At 32.3% G+C, this 25,755-nt stretch overlaps 1 protein-coding gene across 1 annotated transcript; it reads left to right on the forward strand.

Moving 5' to 3' along the window:
• On the forward strand, nucleotides 1–7,438 carry LOC114425116 (subtilisin-like protease Glyma18g48580). Its single transcript, XM_028391884.1, has 11 exons — nucleotides 1–143; nucleotides 300–409; nucleotides 507–604; nucleotides 699–854; nucleotides 2,483–2,606; nucleotides 3,167–3,713; nucleotides 4,482–4,576; nucleotides 4,668–4,919; nucleotides 5,032–5,164; nucleotides 5,487–5,703; nucleotides 6,387–7,438. The coding sequence occupies exons 1-11, from the start codon at nucleotides 54–56 to the stop codon at nucleotides 6,926–6,928; spliced, it is 2,364 nt and encodes a 787-aa protein (XP_028247685.1). The 5' UTR covers nucleotides 1–53; the 3' UTR covers nucleotides 6,929–7,438.
• Nucleotides 7,439–25,755: the final 18,317 nt, after the last annotated feature.

The following is a 25,755-nucleotide window of genomic DNA, read 5'->3' on the forward strand; positions in this document are numbered from 1 at the left end:
AGCATAGAGGCCATGTGCGATGCTAAGCACTTTCCAAAGACCAATAGAAAAGAATGGGTCGTTCCATTCTTTACCTTCACCTTCTTGTTTCATCCTTTCTTATTTTCACTTTGTTGCTGAATGCTGTCCATGCCAGTAAAAAGGTAGGCCTGGTTATATATTTTTCTTGTTAATTGGTTTCTCGTTTGCATTTTGTTAAGAGGTTTCTACTTTGAAAATGATCAGGTGATGATTTTAAGATAGGGTGTAATATTTGAATTTGGATGATATGATGTTGTTTTTTGATTTTCTGTTTATAGTGCTACATTGTATACTTGGGAGCTCATTCTCATGGTCCAACCCCTTCATCTGTTGACCTAGAAACTGCCACACATTCTCATTATGATTTTCTGGGTTCAATCTTGGGAAGGTATATAAATTGGTGAACCATTAAATTCAGCTTAAGTTCTGGTTTAGAAGAAACTGATTAATTGATTAACTGTGTTGTATATATTAATAATTCACAGCCATGAAAAGGCCAAAGAAGCAATTATTTATTCATATAATAAACACATCAATGGCTTTGCCGCTGAACTTGAAGAGGAAGAAGCTGCAGATATTGCAAGTAAGAAAATCAATTAGTGTCTATTTTTACTAATTTTTTCTTATTATAACCTAGTTTCAAGTTAGTTAGTTGACACAATGATTCCACTATGCAGAAAACCCAAACGTAATATCTGTGTTCTTGAGCAAAGTGCATAAACTGCACACTACTCGTTCATGGGAGTTTCTTGGACTGCAAAGAAATGGCAGGAACACAGCTTGGCAAAGGGGAAGATTTGGGGAAAATACAATCATCGGTAACATTGATACAGGTAAACTTTATAACTGTACCTTACTCTATTTTATAATCCATGACTCTATTTCGTAAAATTAGTGTAGTTTTTTTATAATTTCATTTTTATACCAATAAGATTTACAAAATTAGGAACCTAAAGTACAAAAATCATAAAATCAATGATTAAAGTGACTCATACTTAAATGCAAAAAAACTAAAATGGGATTTACTCGATTAGAATCAATTAGTTATCTATTATTAAATATTTTGAGAGCACATAAATAGTAATGATCATAGCCAGAGATATCAATTTATCCTATAGTTTGTTATATACTTGTTTACTTATTTTATTGAGGATGTATAGAAGGTCGATGTTGCCGTAACATGTTAATTATAGGACTATTAGGTGCTTTCCGGTTTTTCAAATTAATTAATCTATTCCTCGACATGCACTACTGGCTTTCTTGAGTTGGCAAGATTCTTTGTTGAGTTCTAAAAATCCAAGCATGAAAGCTGAGGAAATTTATTAAAGTATTATATTTTATTTGTCCACGAGATCTCACGGTGTGCCGTTCCAAAAAAAAAAAAAAAAGATCTCCTGGGGTGTGTGTTGCATATTTGTAAATTGCAAGAGGGAGAATTCCAATAAATTTAAGAGCCTAAATGTCAGGGATCACTTTGCAATCAATTGTTATATTTTGTTATTTTGACACCTACTATATATATATATATATATATATATATATATATACACTAAGTTATATCGTGTAAGTCATATCAATTATTACATACTCTGATATTTTTTATATTGGATAATTTAGGTATAATATGTAGTTATAATTAGTTTGATTTTTTTTAAAAAAAATAATTTGATTGTTAAAAATCATAATTATATATAAAGTTATCAAAAGTAAAATAATTAATACTCCTCATACATATATGTACATACATATAGAGAAAGAGAGGGTGAGAGAGAACAAGATTAATTAACATTAGATGTCGAACTTTTGAACTTACATCACTTGATATTTTTTTATAATAAAAAATTAATTAATCAATCCATTCATTGATTTAAAAGTTCTTTTTTTTGTGTGTGATCATTTAAAATTTATTATAAAGTAGATTAATTAAGTTTATAAAATTTTATATAAAAAACAAATTGATATTTAATAACGCTACTTTATTTTAATAGATAATATGTTATTTAAAATATAGTTAAATGTTTAATTTTAGTTAAACATACCAAACAATGTCCAATTTATGCAGAATTTGATGCACGTGATTAAAAAGTTGTAATATCAAATTATTTAATTAATTATATAACATACTAACCAAATAATTATTGGGAAGATAAATAACTAATTCAAGTAATGTATGGTAGAATAATCATTGTGATGTAATAAGATTTAAGAATCCCTAATAGATAAGATGGGGGATAGCGAATTAGATTTTTTCCTATTGATTATATTAGAAGATACTATGAGGGTACATGCACGGACAAAAAAAGATGTAGGGTCTACAGTAAAGAAGTTATATTTTATCTTAACATCTAAAAAAGAAAGATCTGTTTCTAATTTTATTAATTACTACGTATTTGTTTTCTACAAAGATATCTCTAAATTCTTTAAATTACTCTCCTAATTAACTACTCCTCCCTTTGTACAGGTGTTTGGCCCGAATCCAAGAGTTTTGCCGACAACGGAATAGGTCCTGTCCCGGCAAAATGGCGTGGGGGCAATGTCTGTCAAATTAACAAACTCCGGGGTTCAAATAAAGTTCCATGTAACAGGTCCTCTTCCTTTCTTTAAATCTTTCACACTTTTCATATCCAATGTATAATTTAATATCTGTAGTAACGTTAGTCATTATATAATAGTATAAGTAATTTTAAATTTAAATAGTAATATTTAAAATTATATATATGTATATAGTTTAAGTATAATCTAAGAGTTATATTTATTGAAAGAGAGAAAATATGTCTAAAAATTAAGTCCATACCTGTTTAACACCCTCTAAAATTAAGTTACGTTCAAAGCAAAAGTTTCACGAGAGTTGCTTGAAACAACGTACGTTCGTTCACTCAAATGTACCTTAACACTATGAAAAACATATATATGTAAAATAATTTTAAAACATAAAAAATTGTGAGCGTACGTGTTATATTTTTCAAAGAAAAATAAACTGAGATAAATAAGGATAGATAATAAGAGTATCAATTTGATTGCAACAAATGTATGTGTGGTATGTATACACAATGATATGCACTTTTTGCTGATTTTAAATCGCTTAGTTTAATTTATGCATGCAAAATCTTCAACATCATCAACAATATTGTGTTATATAATCCAGGAAGCTAATTGGAGCAAGGTTCTTCAACAAAGCTTATGAAGCATTTAACGGTCAACTTCCCGCTTCACAACAAACAGCACGTGACTTTGTAGGGCATGGTACTCATACTCTATCAACTGCTGGGGGCAATTTTGTCCCAGAAGCGAGTGTATTTGGCGTTGGCAATGGCACTGCAAAGGGTGGATCCCCAAGAGCTCGAGTTGCAGCCTACAAAGCGTGTTGGTCTCTAACCGATGCAGCAAGTTGTTTTGGGGCGGATGTGTTAGCCGCTATTGATCAAGCCATAGATGATGGTGTTGATGTTATTTCGGTTTCTGTTGGAGGCAGAACTAGTCCTAGGGCTGAAGAAATATTCACTGATGAGGTTTCCATTGGGGCATTCCACGCACTTGTCAAAAATATTCTTGTGGTTGCCTCTGCAGGGAACCTTGGACCAACGCCTGGAACTGTTATCAATGTGGCTCCGTGGTTATTCACAATTGCAGCTAGCACACTAGACAGGGACTTCAGCAGTACCTTAACTTTTGGAAACAATCAGCAAATTACGGTATTCTTCTTCTAAAATATACTAACAACATACTTTTTCAAATTAATGGATCTCACAATTCATTTATTAACTCTCTTTTCTACTTTTATATTTTTTAATAAATTTCAACAATTAGTGAAAAGTGTGTCATTAGTACTCTTTTTCTTTTTCTTAATTTATAATTTTTTACTACTACTACTTGTCAGTATTGTAAGTCAAATTATACCCTTACCCCATAATCATTATTTATAAATTAATATTAGTAAAAATAAAGAGGAGAATATTCTTTATAGAGAAAATTATATTACTTTATGACATGCATGCTATATGAGTTGACCTTTTATTTATTGTAATTTAAGTAACTCATAACTATTATATGAATACTTGATTAAATTACTAGATAGACATGACACTAATACTAGCTAAATGTTTGGTGGTTATCTCTTAAACAAAAATAATGTTTCTAATGTCAATCTTTTATCTGCATAACTTGTAATAACTCTATTATTTCTAAGATATTGCATCTCTAGCCTATCTTTTTTAGTCTTACTATACACATACTTCTTTCAAGTTATATAACAATACAATTACAAATTAATCAAGAGATAATCTGTATTAAAGAAAAAGGACCACGTTATATAATTAATTATAGAAGGTTTATATGAAGTTAAGATAGGTAAATAAGGTAACAAGGGTAAAATCACTAATGTTCAAAGAGTGTCAATATTGTAATTTACACATTATTCTGTTATTATTATTGTTGGAATAATTGTGTTTTTTGACTTCCAGGGAGCGAGTCTTTTCGTAAACATACCACCCAACCAGTCGTTTTCTTTAATCCTTGCTACAGATGCTAAATTTGCCAATGTGTCAAACCGAGACGCGTAAGTACAAATCATCTCACATGCACTTCCTCAAACTAACCTTGTTTATTGAATGACCATTTACTTATTAATTCCACGTGCATTCTTGCAGTCAATTTTGTAGGGCTGGGACACTTGACCCTAGAAAAGTAAGCGGCAAAATAGTGCAATGCATTCGAGATGGAAAAATAAAATCAGTTGCTGAGGGTCAGGAAGCTCTATCTGCAGGCGCCAAGGGAGTGATTTTGGGCAATCAAGAGCAAAATGGGGACACACTTCTTGCCGAGCCTCATGTTTTGTCCACTGTCAACTATCATCAACAACATCAAAAAACAACGCCCTCTAGTTTTGACATAACTGCCACGTAAATTATATATCCTTTTTGGTCACCTTAACTAACATTTTCAAATGACATTCTACGTACAAAAGAAGTGGTCCATTATATGCACACGTGTTGTATATGTTTATTGGTGCAGGGATGATCCAATAAACTCAAATACGACACTAAGGATGTCTCCAGCGAGAACGTTGCTTGGAAGAAAGCCAGCTCCAGTTATGGCTTCATTCTCATCCAGAGGACCCAATCCAATTCAGCCATCAATACTCAAGGTACATACACTACACTAGAATTGAAATATTTGGCATCATCTATGTATAGAATATGAAATGATCGAAAGTTATTAAAAGTCACAAACTTTTGAAGGTCTCACTTCGTATTTAATGAAACTCACATATATTATTTTATAATTGTTTAGATGATCTAACTTAATTGGTTGAATAACATGTGTGAATTGTAAATCTACATACCCCCACATGCCCGTGTTCATCCTACTTATAAAAAAAGTGTATTCCTAACACTCTCATATTCCTTATGATTATATTGTCTTCACTTTGTGATGAGATTTGTTTTGTTTATTGTTTTTTGTCTTAGCCTGATGTTACCGCCCCTGGTGTGAACATACTTGCTGCATATTCACTATTTGCAAGTGCATCGAACTTGCTAACAGACACTCGTCGTGGGTTCAAATTCAACGTGTTGCAAGGGACTTCTATGTCTTGCCCTCATGTTGCTGGCATTGCTGGACTTATCAAAACATTTCATCCTGATTGGAGTCCCGCAGCTATTAAATCAGCAATCATGACCACTGGTCTATTCTCTCTCTGGATTAATATATAGATATATAATCCTTTATTATCAATTTATATCTTTTGTTAATTATTTCTATTTCATTACACAAGAGTCTCAGTCTCTCTATCTCCATGTCCGTGTGTGTTTTCTCCTTAAAACAACAAATCTAAATCATTCAATGCACAAATACGATACGTGTGTCGAATATGATAGGTATCCAATATGGCAATCAAAATGTATAGGGTATAATACGTCTAAGTTACATATTTAAAAATGCATAAAAAAATTATAAAACATAATCAATATATAATTGCAATTATGCAAATCAAATTAAAAACATACTTGTTGCCTTCTTGGTTTGTTAAGGGACAATACTTCTTTAACTTTCTCCTAATTATAAGTTTCATGTAATTGTATTAGATTTTATAAATACTTTAAAGGTTTGGATAATTCATTGATAAGTATCACTGATGTATCCAAAGAGTATCGATATTAGATATATGAATACATGAAACAAATTAAATTATCAATGCTTCATAAGTTTGGATATTTCACCGATGTGTATTGGTGAAGGATTCAAAAGTATTAGTATCAGATACAACTACCGATATGCAAAGCAAATTGAAGTATCAGTTCGTCACATGCATGTTCTACTTTTTTTATTGGCAATTTGTAACTCACCTAAAATATATGTTCTTGCAGCAAGCACGAGAGATAACACCAACAAACCGATAGGGGATGCGTTTGATAAAACATTGGCAAACCCATTTGCTTATGGCTCAGGACATGTACAACCTAACTCTGCAATAGATCCTGGACTTATTTATGATCTAAGCATTGTTGATTACTTGAACTTCCTATGTGCTTCCGGATACGACCAACAACTCATTTCGGCACTCAATTTCAACAGCACATTCACTTGTTCAGGATCTCACAGCATAACAGACTTGAACTACCCTTCAATCACATTGCCAAATCTTGGGTTAAATGCCATAACTGTTACTCGCACAGTCACCAATGTTGGGCCAGCAAGTACATATTTTGCAAAAGCCCAATTACGTGGATATAACATCGTTGTTGTACCCAGTTCCTTGAGTTTCAAGAAAATAGGTGAAAAGAGGACATTCAGGGTTATTGTACAGGCTACAAGTGTAACTAAGCGAGGAAATTATAGTTTTGGGGAATTGCTATGGACAAATGGAAAGCACTTAGTCAGAAGTCCTATCACGGTTCGGCGCAAATGAAAACTTTCCTTGGAGTTAGTTGTGTTCAGGATATCACACCAATGCAGATATGCATGGTTCACTACTGCAATCTCATTTTATCACTTGCCTGTGACCCTTTGTTATTTCATCTTTTTTGGTTTCTGGTTGTTTGCTTATTATAGTAATTTTTGTTGTAATATGATTGATGCATGGGGCCAAACACTGAAAGTCAGGTCATTTTATTCTTCAAATTGCAATGCAACTGAACAACATGCTTGAAACATTATGAGGTGATGGATGATGACAGTTTGGAGCTTTACTACTCCCCACTCTCCAGGACGATGATCGTGAGCCTCACTACTCATTGCTGATGAGATATTCTTGATGAGGATCGGAGGAGTATTTTGGTTATGACAAGCATGCGCAAAAGCCTGAGTTGTGATAGTCTGACGAATAGTATAGGCATAAGACGAAATTCTTTGCCAATCACCCTCCATTATTGGTTCTGAAAAAAATAGCGTGATATCTTTAATTTAATCTTCTCATACACTTCAACGTTTGGAAAATCTCCTCCCTAGTAACACATTAATGCTTTTTCCCAAATCCCAAACCTCCCACTCTCAAGCTTTGGAAAAGCACCCTCCCCACCCATAATATAATATTCCTCCAACGCATTTGGCTCATCAATCCAACTCTCATTACCATCTTGGATCATCACATATTTATCTTTCTTCCTCCTAATTAACCAACGTCAAACCATGGAAATATCTCGTCTCATGGTCTCCATCCTTGATCCATTTGGCTCAAGATTTCCGAAACCAAAGAATATCATTCTTGTTCTTAAACCAACTCATATTCTAATGAGATCATGATGAGATAACAGAATCAATGTGCAATTATGTGCAATTATTATCCCGTATTATTAGCGTGTGATCATGTAAATCAATTTGTTTAGTCTAGACATAATCTTAGGAGTTTATTTGAAGTATCAATCTATATAATTCAATCTTAGGAGATTTTGCTGTAACTCTCTTGTATATATTTATGTCTTAGCAAAGCATGAAATACAGAATATAATTATATTCTGTCATAGAATCCTTTATGTTACCAGAGTCAACAAGTTTTGTTTGAAATTTAGTGGCAATGAGTTATCATGAAGAGAAGGCACCAAAGAATGAGTCTCATAAGTAAGAAGAACATAAGATGGTGAAGAAGACTTCATCACCATATTAATTGAATTCCAACAACAACCTGAGATCTAGACGAGGAAAAGGAGGAACAGTGAGTGCAAATATTGTGCACAGTGGTGGAACAAGTGTAGACACCAAGATCTCAGAAGGAGACAGTTCAGGTTTGACTGGGCTTACTACAGGGCAATAGCAGACGCTGGTAGAATTACTAAATGCTCAGAAAACAAACTCTAATAATAAGATGACAAGTGAGTGTGATACCAATACATGGATAATTGACATAAGGGCTTCCAACCGCATGACTGGAAACCTGAATCATATGGATGAACTAGGAGATATTCAAAGTTGTCCAATTGGACTTTCTAATGGACAACATACAACAACAATTAAAGAAGGAAACGTGGTGCTAGATGGAGACTTGAAACTTACTAATGTTCTCTATGTGTCTAAATTGAATTGCAATTTGATATCTGTTTCACAGATGATGGATGAATTGAAATGAGTTGTTCAATTCATTGATAAGTTATGTGTTGTGCAGGATCGTATTTTGAGGATGCTGATTGGAGCAGGTGAACAAAGGGATGAGCTCTATTTTTTCAGAGGAGTTTGAAATATGAGAGCTTACAAAATTGGTGGTTTGCATTGCATGGACTTGTGGCACAAACGGTTGGGACATCCTTCCTTGAAGATCACCCAGTTGATTCCTGAGGTTAGAAAACACAAAGATAACAATGTAGTGAATAAAACATGTGAAGTTTGTTTTAGAGCTAAACAGACTAGAGAAAAGTTTCCTTTGAGTGAACATAAAACCAGTAGTGCATTTGAATTAATTCATTGTGATTTATGAGGACCATATAGAACTCCTTCTACTTATGGTTCTTTTTATTTTCTAACAATAGTTGATGATTATTCACGTGCTGTATGGGTATACCTATTAGCTGATAAACGAGAAGTATCGACAATGCTTCACAATTTTTTTGCTTTGCTTGAGAGGCAGTTTCATAAACAAGTCAAAATATTCAAAAGTGATAATAAGACAAAATTCACATGCATGAAAAGATATTTTCTTGATCGTGGAATAATTTTTTAGACATCTTGCACCGAAACACCTTAACAAAATGGGAGAATGGAATGAAAACATAGAAATATTTTGAATGTGGCTCAAGCACTGCGATTTCAGCACTGTTTTGAATGGAAAAACTCCATATGAGATGCTACATGGGCAACAACCTGCATATGAACATTTGAGAATATTTGGCTCCTTATGTTACGCACATAATCAAAGAAGGAATGGTGATAAATTTGCAAGTAAGAGTAAGAAGTGTGTGTTTATTGGCTACCCATATGGCAAAAAAGGGCGGAAGTTATTTGACTTAGAAGCAAAAGAGATTTTTGTGTCTCAAGATGTTGAATTCGTTGAGACCAAGTATCTTTTTTCTATTGATGTTACTACTAGAAAAGATGTTTCTCCTAAAAATTGGAGTTGTGAAGAAATTGTAGATGATTTGATGTGACTGATGGTGTAGAAGAAACGAATCACACAAGAGGTACTGAAAAAAGTGGTGTTATGATAATGGATGATAGAGGGGGTGAACCAGATGCAGGGTTCGATGAACAAGATGTTACTCTACAAAATATGGACACACAAGATACAGTGCTTCCATCTATATCACCAACCGACCCATTATTGGGTAGAGGACATAGAACCAAACAACCTTCTACTCGATTACAAGATTATGTGACAAATACCACCAAAAGATTGAGCCCATCCAATTGTTCACCCTCTCCAAAGGTAGACTTAAGTGCACCTTATCTCATAACTGATTATGTGAATTATGACTATTTTTCTCTTGCACATTGTGCTTTTCTAACATCCATTTCACAAGAAAAGGAGCCTGTCACTTATACTAACGCGATGAAAGACATTCGGTGGAGAGATGCAATGAAAAGTGAGATACATGCACTTGAGACGAATGAAACTTGGACAGTCACACAATTGCCTCCAGGAAAGAAAGCACTTGGCTGCAAGTGGGTGTACAAAATAAAGCATAAATATGATGGAAGTGTAGAACGATTCACAACACGGTTAGTAATTCTTGGCAATCATCAAAAGGAAGGGATTGATTACATAGAGACTTTTGCACCCGTTGTAAAAATGGTAATGGTACGCACAATGTTAGCCATAGCATCCGCACGAGCTTAGGAATTACATCAAATGGATGTGCACAATGTATTTTTACACGGGGACCTTGAGGAGGTTGTGTACATGAAGCCGCCTCCTGGCTTTCTTCCTCAACAATATGGCATGGTGTGTAAACTTAATAAGTCCTTATATGGACTCAAACAGGCGCCTCGTTGTTGGTTTGCCAAGTTTTCTACTGCACTAAAACACTACGAATTTCAATAATCTCTTTTCTATTATTCTTTTTTCTTCTTGCAAAGATCGGGGGTACATATTGTAATGTTGGTGTATGTTGATGACCTAATCATTTTGGGTGATAATCATGAAGCTATCATCGAATTTGAAGCCTATTTGCACAATTGCTTTCACATGAAAGACTTAGGGATCCTCAAATATTTCTTGGGTGTTGAAGTGGCGTGATCTTCCGCAGGTATCTTTCTTTGTTAAAGCAAATATGCTTTGGACATTATAGCCAAAGTTGGACTTCTGGGAGCTAAGCCATCAAATGTGCCAATTGAACAGAATCATCGTTTGGCACTTGCAGTAAACTTGTCTTTTCCTCATCCTGATTAGTATAAGCGGTTAGTAAATCGTCTCATTTACCTATGTTTTACCAGACTCGAGCTTTCATACTGTGTGCATGTGTTGTCTCAATTTATGCAGGTGCCTAAAGAGGCCTATTAGGAGGCTGCTCTCTGTGTTGTTCGATACCTGAAATGGAATCCAAGACAGGGTGTTTTGTTGCGTAAGGATTGTGACCTGCAACTATCTGGTTGGTGTGACTTTGATTGCGCTGGATGTCCTTTAACTCGTAGGTCCCTTACCAGATGGTTTGTTCTACTTGAATCTTCTCCAATTTCATGGAAAACTAAGAAACAACAAACAGTATCTCGCTCCTCTGCTGAGGCCGAGTATCGATCCATGACAGCTGTAACAGGAGAATTGAAATGGTTAAGACGTCTTCTCCATAGTCTTGGTATATCTCATTCTCATCCTACGCGACTTCATTGTGACAGTCAAGCAGCGCTTCATATTGTCAAAAACCCGGTTTTTCATGAGCACACCAAGCACATCGAAGTGGATTGCCACTTCATTAGCGACGAGTATCTACTGGCAATATTGCACCTACTTATGTTCCTACACATGCACAATTAGCTAACATTTTTACTAAGGCTCTTGGTTTCACCTCTTTACTATGCAAGTTGAGATATGTAATGTGTGCAATTATGTGTAATTATTATCCTGTATTTATTTAGTCTAAACGTAATCTTAAGAGTTTTATTTGGAGAATCAATCTATATAGTTCAATCTTAAGAGATTTTACTGTAATTCTCTTGTATATATTTATGCCTTAACAAAAAATACATAACAAAATTATTTTGTTGAAGAATCCTTTATATTCCTTCCAAATTGTCAAATACTCTGGCTTATCTTCCCAACGAGTAATTCTTAGATGGGCACCTATCTAACACGTCAAATTTAGGCACATCTAACTAAACATTTACAAATCATTAATATATATATATATATATATATATATATATATATATATATATATATATATATATATATATATATATCATAAAAACAGAATTGCTTTTTCTCTCCTGTTCATCCCGTCTATCTGGCCAACGTTCTCGATTCATCTCTTTCTTCCTCTGGTATTTTCTCTCGTATTGTATGCGATTTTGATCTCCCATCACAGGAAGACCATCCCGAAAGCATGAAACTCATTAAGTCTGCAATCCGTGTCGTCGTTGGAGTTGAAACTGGATGTCGGGGTGCAAAACTGAAAAAGCCGAGATGAACCAGATAAGTTGGAGGGTCATAGTAATAGTTATTATTATTATTGCTGCAATTTCTTTAGGCAAACTACAGAGTATCAAAAAGAGGCCTAGGAGGAAAAAAATATGATCTGAATCAGCTCTTAGGGCATGAAGAATAATACTAGGAGGAAATTCAAAAACATGATATGCAGAGCATATTTTGTTAATCCGCGGGCCACTTGATTGGCTTCTCTAAAGATGTGGTTCCATGAAATGTTCCGTGCATGTATTAGCATGCTCTGTATAAATATCTCTAACCAGATTAAAGCACAAGTGGAGATTACTACTGCTTCCTTCGAATAATTTGATAGCACTCAGCGAGACTGAATCAACACGAATCTTAAACCCACGAGACCAAGCCAGTTTGATGCCCAAGAGAATGGCCAAAGCTCTGCATAAATGACTGAACACGAGCCAATTTTGGCATGAAAACTACACAGAAAGGCCACATTATGATCACGAATTACTCTACCACAAGTAGATTGGTTCCCTAACTGGATGACAGCAGCATCACAATTAAGAGCAACCTGACCCGCCTCGGGAGATTTTCAGCAAATATCATCATGGTTAGCACTTGTCGAATTAATTAAGGGGAGAAAGAGGCTTCAACATCGAGCTACTGTCCTTATAAGCCTGAGCCAAATTGCAAGCTCCTGAACCAAATGTCGTCCAAGAGCATACCAAACAAAACATTCCACCTGACCCCGTGGACAATGTGATTAGCTGAGAGATTACCCTCTAACCATTGCTTCCAATTATTGCATATATAGAATTCCCCACCATTCTCCAAACGGATGAAAAATTGCCAAATTAAAATAGTGGTATGGCAATCTCTAACACAATGAAGAAGAGATTCATCATGATCATCACAAGCATAACAACAATCACTCTAACTAATGCCCATCCTTCTACGTCTAACACAATGAAGAAGAGATTCATCATGATTAGTCAGCATACTTCCATGACAAAGCTTCCGAAGAAAGCTTCTTATTCTCTAAGGTCTAGGCCATTGGTGCACCAATTTAAATAATCTCACCTCAGGAATCAGATGATGATTACTCAAATTTCATAAGCGAACTTAACTGAAAACGACCCATCAGTGGTTCCTTTCCAAGCCACAACATCAGAACCAGCATTATCTCTAGCCTTCCAATTATTGAGGCGTACGTTGATGGACCTTATCCATAATAAACTGAAAAGTGCCTTGGGAGATTGATTTAGACATTTACTTTTGTGGGAAATCTTTAGTAGAGTAAGAGCATGCATACGTACAAGTTATTGATTTTGGATGTATTAAATTCAGATTTTAAAAGACTATTTTAACTATCACATTTTTCTGCATATCTTTGTTCTTAATAACAACTGAATCCAACACTCCTTGGAGAAAAAATAAATAAAGTTTTGGGGTGTAAGGGTGGAATTAAGATAGAGAGAAAAAATAAACAAAAAGAAAAGTGATGAATTTGATAAGAATAGAATCATAAATAAAGAGAGAAATAGGAAGAAAAATGGGATGAAAAACAGACAAAAGAGAAAGTGAATTAATAATAACTATAACTCAGAACATAACTATTCAGATAAAACCATAATTAAAAATAATAGCAAACAGATACATTGGAGATGCAATGTAACATGTGCACACAGACATAAGGCACAATCCAGATTTCCAAACAATTAATGCTCTAATGAAAATAAACAAATCAAATAGTTAACTTTGATTACCTATAAATATGAATCACACAGAGAATTACTCTTGGAGCTTGGCTGCATTCAAGGTAGGAACTGGGGTTGGCCATCCAAGGAGAACAAGGGACATATAACACTACCCGGAAAGTATATATCTTCATCCGCTGCTGCTGCTTCCAGAGACTTCAGTTTTTTGTTTTTATCATCACATATGAAAACAATCAAACATCTTTATCTTAATAGAAATACATCATATAATCACAATGAGGGTGAAAAGTCAACAACTTCATATCGATCATACTAACTCCTCTCACATCAAAAGGACGCACCGACCATGTCTCTTCCTCAAAATTCATGAGTTCAAAAACTTTAGGTGGTGTTTGGTTTTATTATTTTCTGTTTTTATTTTCACTAAAAATAGAAAATGATGATAAAAATGTGTTTGGTTGAATATTTGAAAATATTTTCAATAAAAATAAAAACAGAAAACAACTAGAAAATAAAAATAATAAAATCTCGTTTTCAATGTTTTTAGTTGAAAATAAGAATTTGGGTGAAATAAAAAACGTGATAGAAATTTTAAGCAAACCTAAAAATACAAAAAAGATAAGAAATCAAAACAAACAGAAACACATTTTCAGAATTCAAATTTTTTGAAAATGAAAACAGTTTTCGAAAAATAAAAACAAAAAATAAAAATAAAACCAAACAGACCCTTAGATTCTGAATCTGTACTTGAAAATACACGGCCATTATATTGCATATCACATGGCATATATCCCATTCTGCAAGCCAAACACGATTACTGTGCTTGGGTCATCAAAGGGATCACACAAAAAAAGACCGTGATTCTTCAACGTCCAAACAAACTTCCCCATTGTAGGCAAGAATGTTGTTAGAACACCACTTTGACAGTAGAACCTCGCGATCAAGAGGGATGGTAACATTAGAATTGAAGCACCCCATTCACCTGTCTCGGACGAAAACATGTTTACTTCAATCGTCGAAACGTATCGAAAACAATCAATGGGAATGTGCACAACCCGAAACCTCGAACCAGATTGGTACGAGCCTCTTCAGTTGAATGACTCTTGCGTAATGGTGGCAATGCAACGTATTGTTTTGTGAAAGGGTTGCATACGAAATAGTGAGTGTAACAATTGTTACTAGTACTGCACAGGAGAAGGTCGCAGTCTGTGGCTTTCACTCTAACTCGATCACGATCTTGAGGCCAGGAACAAGGGAGAAAATCAAACCCTTTTAATATGAGTTATTATATTGGAATCTACGGAGAAAAACATCATCTTATCGTAATTGGAATTGAAACTCGAAAGAAAGCGAAAGAGGAGGAATTGTGTGTGGGTTTCAAAAGCACCAGGTGATAATTAGTTATGAGGGTGAAGGAAGCGTGGATCAGAAATCACACGCAGGAATCTTTTGCTAACGGATTTACATTGAAGAAGAAAATGAAATGGCAGATGGTGAAGAATTTCAGCAAGTTGGTCATCGCTTAGTTCTTATAGCAATATATAGGTTTTAAACACGTCTGTGCAATCGTGCTAACAGTTCTAAGTGTTATATAGAACAATATCTATATAATTAAATATATGGTTTTTCATTTTAATAAAATTTATTTGACAGAAAAATATTTTATAAAATAATTTATGGTAGTTTATTTTTAATAAAAATTAAATATAGAAAATAATACCTAAATTACTATATATATAATTTGAAGTTTTATATGTCATATGAATAATTAATAAATAATAATGTACATTAATATAATACCTTTTAAAAAAAATAGAAACTTATCTATTTATTTATGTTTTAACAAATCTATCTAAACATTCTATTCTAAATCACTTTTTATTTTATACATTTCATTGGAGTAATATATATATATATATATATATATATATATATATATATATATATATATATATATATATTGTAGTTTATCTACTGATTTCTATATTTAATGGTTATTTTAAATCAACTACTGTGAATTATTTGTTAAAAAGTCAATCTAAACTATCTTTTCTGATAAAAATATTTATAAATATACTTAGTAATTTATCTATTAATTTATATGTGTCATTAATCATCTAGTCATATAACAGGGATTCATTTTAGAAAATAAGGTCAGAAATTATAATCATTTGAATGAAAATTTAATAATTAATATTTAAATAATTACACATATCTCCGCAGATAAATAATCATGCATTCTCAGGTTTCGTGTGTGTGTGTATATATATATATATATTAGAGGATTGCAATTTGAAAGATCACCTATTGATTTTCCAATCGAGTACTAGGTATTCCCCGGGTTCAGACTAAGTTCAGTATATGAGCATTCCATTTAACTATAGAATTTTAACAATAAAATTTCAACTAATTATGATAACTTCTAAGTTTATATTTTCTTAAAATAAATCTATCATTTTGGACAAATCTGATTTGAAGGATAAAATGCGATGATAATTATGAAGGTTAACATCCGCTAGATCGCAATCCCTCTCCCTTATTTGGTGTGACCTCTAATATCTCCCAAAAGAAATACATGAGTCCTTATTGTTAATTGTTATTCATGAGCTTTAATTGCATTAAAAATAAATGAAAAAATAGTAATGTGTCTCTAATTTATGGTTTCTTTTCTGAGAATTGTTAATATTTTGTTCTTGTATGAATTCATAAAGTAGAGACTCCATTTTTGTTGACTAATGTTGAATTTAACTTGGTTTTTAGGCTAAAGAAGATAAGGTGTTGAAATGATGCTGAAGGACTCGTTTAGCGAGCCAGATTGGCTAAGCGAGACTCATTCGCTTAGTGAGGCAGCCAGCTCGCTAAACAAATGCAAAACCCTAGAAGATGTTGAGCCAGAGAGCAGCGGGCTTAGCGCACAGCCAACCCACTCAGCGAGGACATTGTCTCTTCTCACCCTTAGCTCGTTCAAACCCGCTTAGCGCATATCCACTTACTCTCGCTCAGCGGGACATGCTCGCTGAGCGCGCCTTCGTATGCTGAGAAGCCCAAGAGCCTTTAAAACACTGAGCTAGAGGGAAATAAAAGGACACTACGTGAAACAAAAGGAAGAAGGCACCTAGGCTAGAGAGAAGACGTTTTCTTCATCCCTTTACCATTTTCTTTCATTCAAACACCATTTTCCTCTTTGTATTAAGTCATCCTTATTAATGGAAGGCTAGAAACTCTGTTGTTGGGGAGTTATTCTACTGAACACTCTTAATGTAAACTTCTAACTATCTATTTAATGTTATTTCTAGTATTCTCTGCTTCTATTTGTGTTTATTTTACGTACTTGTGACTTGATCATCCATTTGTATGTTTAGTTAGGTTTTGAGTGTTGAAAAATGCTTAGAATCCTTAGAACTTGATAGAGCAACTAGAGGTCTGTTTATCTAGGAATATAATGCAGTAATCTAGTATATTTTGTATCGTGTGCGTACTGCAACTTCCTTAGAATGAATTTGTTGAGGAATCAAGAACAAAAACTAATAGAGTTAGGCTCGTTCATGTGAGGAATCATTGTTTGAGTAAATCAGTGGTACAAGAACACTAGAGTAATGTTAAATAAAGAAAAATCTATTAGTACGACAAGAGGAAGTTTGGTAGAATACTCCCCGACGTATTTATTTTGTTTTATAGCTTTGTGTTCATTTCGTCGTTTGTTTAAGTAGCATAATTAATTACAGAAAATCAAACCATTGATGAATCTTTTATTTTCATTACCAAAGCTAAAAATGTTCACACACTGAATATACAACATCTAAATAAAATAAATTCTTTGTGGATACGATACTCGAACTTACCGTTTTAAATACTACTTGTGCAAATTGGTACACTTTCCAATAGGTAAACACTTATTCATCTTAAAAATCCAGAGGCCATCCGTGGAGAATCCAGAGCACTTATCCAGCTTGAGTGCTTGAAGTATGTGTCCATGCGAACGAGCTAGAACTTGAAGATCTAAATCCCTTACAATCATATGCCGAAAGTGAAGCGACTTCAAGCAATCGAAGTACTGAGAGATCTATCTAACCCAAGGTGTGATGAAACCTCCCCAACCCTCCAGTATTAGGTTGAACATCGCTACCTGTGGCTTTCCCTTCAGCTTTAGCAACTCGAGGTGCAGGAACCGTCGCCTTAACCTGTCCTATGTGGTGGTGTAATACAATGCGATTGTCAAGTGCTTACGTGTGAGCGAGTCAAGCTCGTACAACCGACGACACACCTGCGACACGATGTCGCGGTCCTTGGAGTCGTGTATGTACAACATCACACAATCCAACACCACATTCGATAACCTTGTCACCATCTGCTTCACGTCCCAATCCTTCATAAACGCCAAAAACATGTGAAAAGCAACACCACCAACTTGGTTTCAGAATAACAAGGAAGATTCAAAGCGCATTGAACGAAGATGTGAGGAATTTCCAAGAGGAGGAATTTCGCACTAAAGAAGAGCCAATCGGTGGGGAACAAACCGTCGAGCCGACCATCAACGATGTAAGCAAAGTTTGGGAGGCTGAGGATTTGGGAAGGGGGAGAGAAATTGAAACCCTAGTGCAAGAGAGTGAGAGGGAGAGTGAAGCACAAGAGTAATTTAAAAATTAAAAATATATTCACTTCTAAGACATTTTAAAACCATCTTAGAATGTCAGTCTTTTAAGATGATTTTCGTAAAAAAATCGTCTTCGTTAAAAAATCTTGTATCTACGAAATTATCATTGTCTTCTATAATAAGACGGTTCTTGAAAAAATTATCACCGTCTTTGCTTCGCCATCGTAAAAAATGTTTTTTCCAGTGGTACTTGCTCAACTGCCTTTCAAAGGCATATGCCAGTAGTATATATTGTATTTTAAGAAAATTATAATTATAATTAATTATTATAATAGAATTATATATATATATATATATATATATATATATATATATATATATATATATATATATATATATATATATATATAAAAGTTTACTACTTGTATGTAAGTTCCTTTTGAATGAATTAATAGTTATGTTTTAATTGTCGAATTATTCTTAAAGCGCAATACCCTTCATCAGTTCCGCTAGTATACCTAACAAGGGGGGGGGGGGGGGGGGGTTAATTCACAACATATAATCTGATTTCGTATTATTGTCAAACTAGATAAAGTCTTTTTCAATGAAACATCCTTTTCTGTACCTAATATTCGTATTATAAATTTTATTCTAAAAGCTAATTCCATGAAAGAGGAGGCTTCTATTGTGTCCCACTCTACGCGAAGCTTAATCCTTACGACCAATGGCATAAAGAAGCCTTCATTTACAAACATTTAACAAATTGTTTTCCAAAAGAAATGGTCCCCATATATAAACTTTTTTCACAAAAACTAAAAGTACAACTTTTTATATGTGAGAACTTTATGCCTTTTAGTTTTCATTAAGCTTTATATATAATTCATGTAAGTTCGCGTTCAGATCAAAATAGGATTAAGCACTAGATAGTGACCCAAAAGAAAAGGGTATCTTAGACAAAAATCATTTGCATTGCATTGACAACAAACACGCACATATGGTGATTGGCAAGTGACAAGTGACACTCCTTTTATATGATTTTGGGTTTATATATTTACATGATAAAGAATATTTTTGGATTAAATTCTTAAATTAGTTTTTGAGATTGTATAAAAGCCAAACATCTTAGTCCTTGAGATTCTAAAAATTCTCCATTAGTCATTAAATTTACAAAAAAAAAAAATCGTTTTATTGCTTTTTTATTTTATTTTCCACTATCATGCATCTGTATAAAAAGGACTACAGTAAATAAAGTTTTATAATATTAAAGATTAATCTAATTTTGTTAAATCTTATAAATTAAAATGCTTGACTTATACAATTTTGAGGAATAATTTAAAATTTATTCATTATTTTTATTTAGTTTTTTGTTTTATGATTTTTAGATTCTCCATTCCTTTGGTTTCATCCTAAACATTTCCATTTTTCAGTTTTAATCGGTAGAATTTATATTGAAATGAAAATTGAATCAACCGATGGTATTGAATAATATCACAAAATATTATTTTATTTTTAATGATGTTTTTAAATTATGATGTTACTATACCAAAACTTAATTTATCACAAAATGATCTATTTAAATATTTTTAGAAGACCTAAAGACCCAATTAAAGCTAAATATAAGAATGAAACTTTTTTCCAATGCATTAGAGTTGGGTCTAGTGATGGGAATTTTGATCACTTGCATGAAGTCCTAGGTTAACTTAAATTCCATTGTCATAGTATAAAAAGAAAATGAAACTTTTTCTTACTAAATATTAGAAAGAAAAAAAACATTTTGAGATGCTAGCTAGCTAGTGTGTGTTTTTATCACATAGATGCTTGCTAGTGCCTATATATGTCTTGTGATTTTAATTAACTCTTTATATATATATATATATATATATATATATATATATATATATATATATATATATATATATATATATATATATATATATATAAAAGTAACAAGGATTATATTGTGGGAAGTGAGTAGGCACAAACGTATCGAGTGGGTCAGGGATGGATTTGGATTTCTCTCTTCTATTCCTTTAAAGGAGTAGGATGTAAGAGAAATGAAAATAATATATATATATATATATATATATATATATATATATATATTAATTTATATGTTCTATTGAAATTTCTTTTCATATTCACAATTATAAATATTTGACAACTCATAAAAGCTTATGGTCACTGGTGGTTTGTAATTGTGACAGCGTTATATATATATTATTAATTAATCTTTTTCATGACCTAAAAAGTTGTCTAATCCCTAATCAAAATCAGTTAAAACAACTTGAAATAGAGAGGGCAAAGCACTATGCAGTGCCATCCAATGAACCCCACCCTTATTTAAATGTGGATAGACTATAAGCATAGCATGTTTTTTTTTTTTTCGGTGTCTATGCTCACTCATCTACTCCAAGCAATATTAAATAAATTTGAGGTTATTTTTATTCCTTTATGTGCATATTGAATGAGTGTCCAAACACGCACCATTAATATCACCAGATGATATTTTTTTATATATGACACTATGATCTAAAAGCATTCCCAACTAATTGTATTTATATAGCATTTTTAAGTGAAAGTGTTATTTAATAAAATAGAGTTTTATCAAATAATATAGTTTTCAGGTAAGACTTATTCCCTCAGGTAATGTTCGATCATTTATATATATATATATATATATATATATATATATATATATATATATATATATATATATATATTCTTTTGCTTTCTATACAACTAGATAGAAAGAGAGGAAAACTTTATAAAATCATTTTATTTTCCATTCTTTTTCTTTCTTTCCTTCTCATTTCTTTCTTTTCGTTACTAAACCAAAAACATACTAAAAACATACTGTAAATGTTTTTCTTTCTTTCCTTCTTGTTTCTTTCTTTTCTATTTTCCTTACTAAACCAAGAACATATTATAAATATTTTTCCAACATAATAGCTCACTGACTAATGGCTAAGTTGCGTAGAATATTATAATCCTGAATATAAAATATGGCACCTAACTTGTGTGATATTGTGTAGGTGATCTAACTTCACACGCGGCTAAGAAAAATAGGAAAAAAAATTAAGATATAGTGCTCACTACCCATACCGTGGCCACATATGGGAGGATTGATGATAATATATAGCTCTGAGGCCACAACATGCAGCAACATATACGTGTATGGCAAATCTGGCAAACTATTTTGTTTTAAATAACAAGAAGTCTTCAAATGGATTCCTTTCTCCCTTATATATCCACATATAAAACTTTTAAATATTTTCTCATGATTTTTATGGTTCTAGCACTAAAACATCCACTCACCCTACACCGATCAAAATGGTTTAGACGAATGATGACCTGTGTGAGACGATATTTAAAAATTAAAAATTAGGCAACGATAATAACTTTCATATATATATATATATATATATATATATATATATATTATATATATATATATATATATATATATATATATATATATATATATATATATATATATATATATATACACATTAAATTCAACGTTAGAAAGTATAGCACGCATTGGCGTCGTATTAAAATCATCATGAAATTGTGATCAGAATCTTGCAACTGGCATAACATCGTTATAACAACTCAAAAAATATATATGATGTGATTATAATTATTAAATAAAAGCTCTCATTAGTTTTATTCAAAGAAAATAATTGATAATATCGCATATACACCCCCCACGAGTTAATTAGAAGCGAATCATATGTACTGAGAAATAAATAATAAATTAGAATTTGATAAGCTCTCAATTCGTCAGAATAGCCATTCAATATGTTATAATCATGACAAGTGAGCTTTCGGAAGCTGGTATGGCCCCATGGCCATTGATTCAACATTTTTTTTTTATCATAAGGGGCCATGCATTTTATGCAGCCGAAAGGGCTACACGGTTTATATATATGATTTTCTGAAATTTAGTGGTGCAGGCCTATATTATACTTTAAACCACGCAAAGCAAGAAGACATACGCGTATGGAACAAGAAAAATGTGTTCACGACTCACGTAGACTGCAAGCATTAATAAGAAAGTGAATACCCTTTTTTTTTTAGAAATCTGGATCTTAATTATCCCAATTTTTCTATTGAGTGAAAAAGAACATTCCAACGACATTTTAAAATTTTCTGAAACGTGGTGATGCAGGCCTATATTATACTTTGACCACACGGGCAAGACGACATGCGAGTATGGAACAAGAAAATTGTGCTCACGTAGACTGCAAGCACTAAAAAGAAAATGAGTACTCGTTTTTTATTTTTGGTTGAGAAATCTAGACCTTAATAATCCCCATTTTACTACTGTAAGAATGAACATTTCAACCTTTTTTAAAATTTTATATCAAAGTTATTTGAACACAATTTGAAATAAAGAAAAAATAATAATTTTGTAAACTGTTGAAGGTGGTGATTTAGTCCGGTTAACATATAAACTGTGTAATATATAACGTGCACTTTAAATGCAAAATAGAAATGTGATTTAACAAAATTATTTATTTTTCTCTTTTTTTTTTGTATATCATATATGTAATTGGTTAAAGCATTTGCCGATTAACTTTTGTCAAAAAAAAAAATTGAGCATTTGAAGTGAAATCGTCTTGTTTAACACATTTTTTATTCACAGTGTTAGAACCTAGCACTTTATTTTAGGAATTTGAGCTCAAATTTACTCAAACATGACATGTTAGTATTATTTTACTTTGGTATCAGATTTTTGTGATTGTTTAATTAAGGGAAAACATCAATCGACACCAAATGTCAAATTTGTGCTCTTGCACCTTTTAATTAATTATGTCTTCTGGTAGAATTTGAAATTAAGTAATCCAATAGTTTGAATAATTTAATATCATTGTTTTGATAATATATATCATAAATTTATTATAAATTAGACATTAGATGTTATGTTATCTAGCAATAGAAAATTACTTATACTTTTAAATATTGGGAAGTATCAATTATTTTTTAATTTTTTTATTAGAAGTTTTATAAACTTAATTAACAATATAAGAACTTTCAAACTCAACAGTTAGATTGATTAATTTCAAATTTTATATATAAAAAAATATATTAGGCAGTGTAAGTATGCAAGTTTGACACTTATAAGTGTCAAATGATCCTTTTCCTTCAATTGATATTAATATTTCAAGAATTTAACGTATGTAAAATACTAATATATAACAACTACTTATATATCAACTCAACATGAAATTTTACATTAATGTAAACTGATACCATATACATTTTGGTTTATTAGCCAAAAATGTTTTGTTTAGGAAAAATATAACATCAAAGAAACCAGAAAAGATTGATAGAGCATGCATGCTGGTTAGTCTTGGAAAAGTGAAGCACCCAAAAAAAGAGAGTACATGCATGTTTAATTCGCCCGCACGTAAAGTGGCTGCAACTTTTTTGGAGGCTCGGAGGATGCATGCATGTGGACCAAGCTCTTAAAATATCTGGACCCATTTATGCTGTATAATAAACAGTTTGCTAATTGTTTAACAAAAAGCTTGATCCACCTCAGCAATGTTCATTTTTAAGCTTGTAGCAAAACTCTTTAAATTATATAGCAACTTTAATAACACGAGTAACGATTATTGTCGAATCTAAAGTGTATGAAGAAACTTTGTAATAAGGAAAAAATAATTTGTGAAATATTCTGACGAAATCTAGTTTTTGCTAAGGTACCTATGGATTGTGAGAAATCTATCCTTGAAAACGGGACAATATCGATCGCGATGTTCTTGACTAAGAAGAAAAGTACTTGAAGTTCAATATCTCTAAATCGAATCTAAACAAGATACTGCGTGTGTATATTGATTCTTATTATATACTTTATTTAAGTTTAAAATTAACTAAAAGAGCTTTTAAGTTAAAAATTATAAATTGAAGAAGTAAAAAAAAATGTATAATGTTGGTGTAGCTGAAAGTTTTCTACACACACTTTTACAAACGAACTTCCCACTGCATCCATCATGCCCGGGCCATGTTTGGTAACATCCCATGTGAATGTGACTTCTGTTTTCAAAAACTTAGAGAGCATTATGGTCGACTCGACCCCAGCTTACAGAGACACATGATGCTGTCTAATGCCCTCACAAAGTTTTAGCACGTTCAAGAAATACTGAATCTGGGTAATATAAATTTTATAGCGTTTAAAGGTTTTGGAATCGTTGTCCTGCAAATTTAAAAATTTCACGAATTCACTACTACTATATTTGATGGAAAAAGAGTCTGATTATCTATCTTTAAGATTTGTTTGATTTTTAATAATATTTAAACCCCATTAGAGGATATTCTCTTGTTCTAGAGGAAAAAAGAAACTAAGGAACTATATGTCGGCTGATAAAAAAAAACATAAGGAACTATATGTCAGAATAATCACCAACCAACCTCCAACATAATTTTTTCCTTATTTTAATTAAAGGCACAAAATCACTTAAGACAATTAAACCTTAACTAGAGTTCCAAAATGTATGTGAAAACTATCATAATATCTACTATCAACTAATAATAGTCATGATGATATATACTACAGTAAAGTAATTACAAGTTCAATTTTTTTAATTAATTAATAAAAATAATATATAACAAGTCTAGTATTTAAACTTTATTTACAATGTTAGGTGCGCATACTAATACCAACTAATTATAAGTTTTGTTGCATTTTATAATATAATAGCCCAAAATACTAGCCTTTTAATGGTTCAATTAAGTAGACTAGAGCTACGTTGTTGTTATTTGCAACTAGACTAGATTCATACGAATCTCAACAAATAATTTCGGTATAACTTCTTTAACTTTTTTTTAAACTCGACTCATAATATTAATAAATTACCATACCAATAAATTATGCTCAGCTTATTAGTTGTCCTCCTTGGATATATATTAGAATTCATAAAATATTTAGTATTTACAAATATACAATTGTAACAAAAACAGTTTTCACATATACAAAAAATTTGTTGAAAGCAAAAAACTCAGTCAAATGAATAACCTAACACTGTGTATGCTCTCCCATCGAATGAAATAGAGCAAGAGGGGGTGAGTCGGAAAGAAAAAGAAAGCAACTAAACAAAGTTTCTTTTTCTCTCACTGAATATCGCTTGTAAGATTATTAAAGAAATGAAATGAAGTTTCATTATATTTTTTTTACTGCAGTTTCATTATATTTATGTTCTGCTCCATTCTATCCTAAATTTGGGACAAATATATATAATTTAGTTCTGCAAGAGAAAATGATGAGAATGATTTTGTTTGTGTTATGTTTTTTTTGTGTGTGTTATATGTTTCTTCCTCATTAATTTTTAAATTCCCAAACAAGGGAATGCATTCACCCTACCCACGTGATTTTCTTTTAGAATAATAAAAATAAA

Source organism: Glycine soja, chromosome 9 (assembly GCF_004193775.1).
Source record: "Glycine soja cultivar W05 chromosome 9, ASM419377v2, whole genome shotgun sequence".
In the NCBI taxonomy this organism is placed as follows: Eukaryota; Viridiplantae; Streptophyta; class Magnoliopsida; order Fabales; family Fabaceae; genus Glycine; species Glycine soja.

What these genes read in the sequence shown, in the direction of transcription:
- LOC114425116 (XM_028391884.1), top strand. Translation starts at nt 54, where the DNA reads ATGGGTCGTTCCATTCTTTACCTTCACCTTCTTGTTTCATCCTTTCTT. An exon ending in CTGTCCATGCCAGTAAAAAG is followed by an intron (nt 144 to 299) that starts GTAGGCCTGGTT and finishes TTCTGTTTATAG; the next exon opens with TGCTACATTGTATACTTGGG. An exon ending in AGAAGCTGCAGATATTGCAA is followed by an intron (nt 605 to 698) that starts GTAAGAAAATCA and finishes TCCACTATGCAG; the next exon opens with AAAACCCAAACGTAATATCT.